The sequence below is a fragment of the Octopus bimaculoides genome, chromosome 29, assembly GCF_001194135.2.
Source record: "Octopus bimaculoides isolate UCB-OBI-ISO-001 chromosome 29, ASM119413v2, whole genome shotgun sequence".
In the NCBI taxonomy this organism is placed as follows: domain Eukaryota; kingdom Metazoa; phylum Mollusca; class Cephalopoda; order Octopoda; family Octopodidae; genus Octopus; species Octopus bimaculoides.
In genome coordinates, this window is record NC_069009.1 from 1,817,563 (window position 1) to 1,824,784 (window position 7,222).

Genomic DNA, 7,222 nt, shown 5'->3' on the forward strand with positions numbered 1-7,222 from the left:
TATATATATATATATTATATATATATATATATATTATATATATATTATATATATATATATTTTATATATATATATATTATATATATATATATTTTATATATATATTGTATATATATATCACATTGGAGCCTGGTGCAGCCATCTGGTTTCACCAGTCCTCAGTTAAATCGTCCAACCCATGCTAGCGTGGAAAGCGGACGTTAAACGACGACGATGATGATGATGATGATTGTTTATTTTGTAGAATGACATTGTAGGCTAGGTGTGGAAGGCCTTATCTGGCTGGCTTGAACATGAAGCAAATAGCATATTTGAGCTAGACATGGCCAGTTTAACCCTTTAGCATTCAGATTATTTTTCAAGATTTCAATGATGTGATTGTTTATTTATAGAGTGACATTGTAGGGTATGTGTGAGAGTTCAGATCTGGCTGGTTTGAATATAAAACAGAATATTTGGGGTTGTATGGCCAGTTTGACTCACTAGCAATTGGATTGCTCTGTCAAAGGTGATGCTTATTTATTCATATTGTTTTGAATTTAATCGTGCATTGTCTCATAGCTTTTGAGTTTATTTTTAGAATGACATTGTGGGGTAGGTGTGAGAGGCCTGACCCTTTTAGTTTGAACATAAAAAACCGGTAGAATATTCAGGTTGACCCTTCATTCATTCACATCGTTTTGAATTAATCATGGATTATCTTAAGATTTTGATGATGTGGGTGACATTGTAGGGTAGGTGTGAGAGGTCGGATCTGGTTGGTTTGAACATAAAACAAATATTTAGGCTGGACATGGCCAGTTTAACCTCTTAGTATTCAAATTACTCTGTCAAATATAATTCTTATTTTTTTCACATTATGAATTAACCATGCATTATCTCATAGCTTTGAGATTTCGATAATGTGATTGTTTTTTTTTTAGAATGGCATTACAGGGTATGTGTGATAGGCTGGATCTAGTCAGTTTGAACACGAAGCTGAATATTTTGGTTGGATATAGCCAGGTCAACCCTTTAACATTCAGATTACTGTCAGATGTAATGATTATTTATTCACATTGGTTTGAATTGTGCATTATTTCGAGATTTTGATGATGTGAACAACATTGTAGGATATGTACGAGAGGTCAGATCTGGCCAGAGAATATTTGGGCTGGACGTAGCCAGTTTCACCCTTTAGCATTCAGATCGCTGTCAAATGTAGTGTTTATTTATTTTCATTGTTTTAAATTAATCATGCACTGTTTCAAGATTTTGATGATGGGAATAATGATGCAGGAATGGTGTGAGAGGCCAGATCTGATGGGTTTGAACATAAAACAGGTAGAATATTTGGGCCTTGGCACTCGGGGCCCCATTCCTAGTGCCCACTGCCTCCCATTCTACACCACAAAATATAGGTCACTTTCTGCAACAAATTCAAAACAGCTGTATTTCACAAATAAAACTTAACCTAATTAACTCATTATTTTAGGGTTTTTTTATATCCATTGCTCCCTTTTAGCTACTCCATTACCACCCCGACTTTGGGAACTACTGTGCTATGTGCTAAAGGTTTAAATGCCAACAGCACAGTCCACCTAGCTGAATGTAGGTGCCACCCTAGTACACAACAACACCAACAATGCGATAGATATCTTGTAAAGCTCCCCAGGAATCCTACATATTTTTTTCATCACTCATGTCTTTCATGTTTCCATGTCTTTTTGCAGAGGCTCCGCGACCAGATTAAAACATGGGTGGCTTCAAGCGATGTGAAGGACAAACAGGTTTTGACTGACAACCGGAAGCTAATTGAAATGGTAGGTACCAGGTGTCTTTCCACACGGATTCCAAAGGAGGATGAGTTTCGCTTCTTGTTGAAGTCTTAGTATTTGTGTGTATATTATTATCTCAGTGTATTACTCTTTTTTCCATTTTATTCTTTTATTTGTTTCAGTCATGTGACTGCGGCCATGCTGAAGCATCGCTTTTAGTCGAACAAATCGACCCCAGAACTTATTCTTTGTAATAATGTATTTATTCTATCAGTCTCTTTTGTCGACCGGCACAAGGGCCAGTCACACGGTACTGGCTACGGCCACGTTCAAAAAGGTGTGTTTTATGTGCCACCTGCACGGGAGCCAGTCCAGCAGTACTGGCAATGACCTTACTCAAATAATTTTCTAACGTGCCACCAGTACAAGTGCTAGAAGACAACGCTGGTAACGATTACGCTCTAATGGTGCTATTTACGGGCCACTAGCACAGAAGCGAGACGGCTGCTCTGGCAATAAACATGCTCGACAGTGCTGTTAGTACTCCACTGGCGCGGTGACATATATATATATATATATATTTAAAAATTTAAAGAATGGAGAAAACGCATGTTATAATTGCATACTTTATTCCTACATCTGTTTCAAAGGATTACAACCTGTGTGATCCATATGGATCTATGATATTAAAATTGTAACCTTCTCTTCAGGGAATGCATGGTCATAATGTCTTACGTTTAAGATGATTACCATGCATTCCCTGAAGAGAAGGTTACAATTTTAATATCACAGATCCATATGGATCACACAGGTTGTAATCCTTTGAAACATATGTAGGAATAAAGTATGCAATTATAACATGCGTTTTCTCTATTCCTTAAATTCTTAAATATACTCAAATACCCAAAATTTCAAGGAGTTCCTGCCTTAAAAACAGGAACTACACCACAGTTATTTTGTGTTCTTTGCTACATTGGTTTCTATTAACCCATTTATTCTATCCGAAGAATTTTTATTCATTAAGATAGAAGAAATACATATAATTAAATATATATATATATATGTATATTTATTTATTTATTTATGCATGCATGTGTGTTTATTTTTGTGTGTGTGGTTGAACATGTTGACTTTCTTACCATTCTGTCTCCTAATACGGCAAATCCCTTACTTTCAATTTTTCTTTTGTCTTTGAAGCAAATGGAGAGGTTTAAGATTGTGGAGAAGGAGACGAAGACCAAAGCATATTCCAAAGAAGGTCTGGGAGCAGCGGCCAAAATGGACCCGGTCACCAAAGAGAAGGGCGAAACAATAAACTGGTTATCTGTAAGTATTCGACAGGCCAGACCCTTGACCACTGATCCTGTTCTCAATGTTATTGTTGATGCCTTCATTTTAGGGAGTTGTATGTCTTTATATTGGTGAGGTGCATGGCTTAGTGGTTGAAGTGTTAGTCATGAATCTGGGTCCCCCCTACCTTTTTTGGGGGTTGGCATTAATACTAATGAAGTAACCAAATGACATGACCCCCTCAACTGAAGGAAAGAGTAGTATAGAGGGAGGTGGCTGTATGCAAGGTGATAAGGGTTCAGAGTATGACAAAAGGGGAAAAATAAGGTGTTTTACAGTTAGGGAGAGATATATGGATACTCCAGTTGGAAAAGAGAGATAGTAGAGATGCATTAGGTCAAATTCACTAAATAAAACTGTAGGACGAATATCTCATCTCGTCTCATGAGCAAGACACTTTATTTCACATTGCTCCAGTCTACTCAGCTGGCAAAAATGAGTAGTACCTGTATTTCAAAGGGGCCAGCCTTGTCATGCTATGTGACATGCTGAGTCTCCCTGAGAACTATGTTAGGGGTACACGTGTCTGTGGAGTGCTCAGCCACTTGCATGTTAATTTCATGAGCAAGCTGTTCCGTTGATCGTATCAACTGGGACCCTCGTCGTTGTAACCGACGGAGTGCTCCTTCTATATTTAAGTACGGTATAAAAGAATTGGGTTTGTACATGTATTTGTGTGTATATCACAAGCAAAATGAGCTAAGGGAAATAACTCAGAATAGCTAAAAGGAAGAATTTGGATATGCAAAGTATGATAGAAAAACAGAAAAGGTTGGTAGGTTGAGAAGTGCACCAGAGTGAGAAGAATGTGATAGGGGATGAGTGGTGCACAGAGGGTATCGGTTTTGGAGGAAGGGGACAGCAAAAAAGAAGAAAGTTATACGAAATTCTGCACAAGAGTGAAATAATATCCTCTTTCTGTTGTGTCTGGGGAGAGTCATTTTCTTATTGTGCCTTAAAATTTAACACACTCACCGGTAAAATTTCCACTTATTTCTTATTTTTATTTTCCTAAAATTTTCGTTGCGTCTTGCAACCTTTTCAATAGCCTTTGTTTTCAAAGAAATTAAACAAAATTCTGATTGCTAATGACTGAATAAAGAGGTAATCTTAAAGAATGAAAGGGCCATGGATTGCTTTTTTTTTCTGGAAGAAAGAGGACAGCTCTGTACATGTTTCTCCCTCGATAATCATCATTAGCACAGCATTATTTTGATAAAATGTTTGTGTATTCATTTTCATTTTATCTAGTTTCAGCTCATGAGCTGTGGCCATGCTGGTGCACCGTATTATATATGTGTGTGTGTAACATTAATTTTAACGTTTTCCTTTTCTTTTTTTCTTTCTTCTGCAGCATTCTATAGATGACTTAAATATGCAGCTAGATAAATTTGAAAGTGAGTTAGAGACTATAGTTGCAGGGTCCAAAAAGAAAAAACTAGACAAAGAGGTTTGTTTCTGTTCTTTTTATCATTATTATTATTGTTGTTGTTATTGTTAAGGTGGTAAGCTGGCAGAATTATTAGAATACTGAGCAAATTGCTTAACAATATTTCATCCGTTTTTACATTCTGAGTTCAGATTCCCTAAATGTTGACTTTGCTTTTCATCCTTTCGGGATTGATAAAATAAGTACCAGTTAATCACTGGGGTCGATATATGTAATCGACTATTCCTCCCGCCCCAATTTCTGCCTGTGCCAAAATTTGAAACCTGTGCCAGTGGCATGTAAAAAGCACCATTAGAATGTGGTCGATGTCAGTGCTCCCTGGCTGGCTCCTGTGCCAGTGGCACATAAAAAGCACACACTACACTCTCAGAGTGGCTCGCATTAGGAAAGGCGTCCAGCGGTAGAAACCTTGCCAGATCAGATTTGGAGCTTGGTACGGTTTACTAGCTTGCCAGTCCTCAGTCAAACCATCTAACCCAGGGGTTTTCAAACTTTTTGACTTGCGGACCCCTTTATATTTCAGGCTTTACCTTAGGGACCCCTTTATAAACGCTTATGAAATTTATACATAAATATTTGCTTAAAACAACATATATTTTTACATTTATTTATTTAACAGTATTTAACAAATAGGTTTATTGCCAATTAAAAGATTTCGGTAAAAAAACCATATATAAAATCAAATTGCCCATAAAAAGTATTTGCTGTCCACGGACCCCCTGTCTTGTCCTTGCGGACCACAGTTTGAAAACCCCTGATCTAACCCATGCCAGCATTAAGAGATTATCGACCCCGAGAGGATGAAAGACAAAGTCGACCTCGGCGGAATTTGAACTCAGAACGTAACGGCAGACGAAATACCACTAAGCATTTCGCCCGGCATGCTAATGACTGTGGCAGCTCACCACCTTTTGTTATTTATTGTTTTTTTTATTTCTACTTTGTTATTTGTTGTTATTTATTTTTATTTTGTTATTTGTTGTTATTTATTTCTACTTTGGTATTCGTCTTTTACAGAAGAACGATCGGTATGAAGAGTTGAAGCAGTGGCAGGACAAACACAAGTTTCATATCCAGCGGTTGGAGCGGATAATGCGAATGGTTGATAACGATGCTTTACCTCTTGACCAGGTCAGTAGCTCTCCGACCCCCTCCGGACCCCCTACTTAGAGAACCTTTATTACACTGCAATTGATCTATTATTGATAACTCCTCAGACGTTTCTCCTTTAACATTTAAATCGGCCAGATATGGTCTCTTACATCTACCCTACAATGTCATTATAACATAAACAATCGCATCATTGAAATCTCAAAGCTATGAGATAATACATGGGTGGCCGTTGCCAGTACCGTCTGACTGGCCCACGTGCTGGTGGCACGTAAAAGCATCCACTACACTCTCGGAGTGGTTGGCGTTAGGAAGGGCATCCAGCTGTAGAAACTCTGCCAAATCAGATTGGAGCCTGGTGTAGCCATCTGGTTTCACCAGTCCTCAGTCAAATCGTCCAACCCATGTTAGCATGGAAAGCGGACGTTAAACGATGATGATGATGATATATAAACTACACTCTCGGAGTGGTTGGCATTAGGAAGGGCATCCAGCTGTAGAAACTCTGCCAAATGAGATTGGAGCCTGGTGTTGCCATCTGGTTTCACTAGTCCTCAGTCAAATCGTCCAACCCATGCTAGCATGGAAAGCGGACGTTAAACGATGATGATGGTGATGAATTTAAAACAATGTGAATAAATAAGCATTACATTTGAGAGAGTAAATCTGAATACGAAAGAGTTAAACTGGTCAGAGCCTACTTCTCACACCTATCCTACAATGTCATTCTAGAAATAGATAGTCACATCTTTAAAACCTCGAAGTTAATGTGATAATGTATGATTAGTTCAAGACGATGTGAATAAGTAAGTGTTGCATTTGACAGAGTAATTTCAATGCTAACGAGTTAATGTCGAAAATGTTAATTGTCTCTTGTAATTAACTTCTCTGTTTGGCAGATCCGAAAGATCAAGGAAGATGTAGAATATTACGTGGATTCGAACCAGGATCCAGACTTTGAAGAGAATGAATATCTGTACGATGATTTGGATCTTGAAGATCGGGGTAAGATCATTGTCGATGCTATTGTTGTTGTGGTCGTTTATGTAACTCAATGGTTCTCCTGCATTATGTGCATAAAACCTGTTATTCTGCCTGTTGGTAACTGCCTCCATGGTGAAGATCTTCTTGTTGGACCAGATCAACGTTTTGTTAGCGGCGTGCTTCATCTCAGCTAATATGGTTTCACCCCTGTTGAGCCGTTTCTTCTTGGAAGCTGCTGAAATTAACTGCCTGGATTGCCGGGATTGTTTCAGTTAGGCGTAGGAGTGGCTGTGTGGTAAGTAGCTTGCTTACCAACCACATGGTTCCAGGTTCAGTCCCACTGCGTGGCATCTTGGGCAAGTGTCTTCTACTATAGCCTCGGGCCGACCAAAGCCTTGGGAGTGGATTTGGTCGATGGAAACTGAAAAGAAGCCCGTCGTATATATATATATATATGTAGGCGCAGGAGTGGCTGTGTGGTAAGTAGCTTGCTTTCCAACCACATGGTTCCGGGTTCAGTCCCACTGCGTGGCACCTTGGGCAAGTGGATTTGGTAGACGGAAACTGAAAA

The 7,222-nt window shown here is 38.7% G+C and overlaps 1 protein-coding gene across 1 annotated transcript in view; it reads left to right on the forward strand.

Moving 5' to 3' along the window:
• LOC106880464 (CCR4-NOT transcription complex subunit 3) overlaps positions 1 to 7,222 on the forward strand; it is a 32,003-nt gene that overhangs the window by 8,287 nt on the left and 16,494 nt on the right. Inside the window, exons 4-8 of the mRNA XM_052977826.1 lie at positions 1,713 to 1,802; positions 2,955 to 3,083; positions 4,462 to 4,557; positions 5,575 to 5,688; positions 6,567 to 6,672. Of these exons, the coding sequence (XP_052833786.1) occupies positions 1,713 to 1,802; positions 2,955 to 3,083; positions 4,462 to 4,557; positions 5,575 to 5,688; positions 6,567 to 6,672 (535 nt within the window). The remainder of the gene's footprint in view (positions 1 to 1,712; positions 1,803 to 2,954; positions 3,084 to 4,461; positions 4,558 to 5,574; positions 5,689 to 6,566; positions 6,673 to 7,222) is intronic.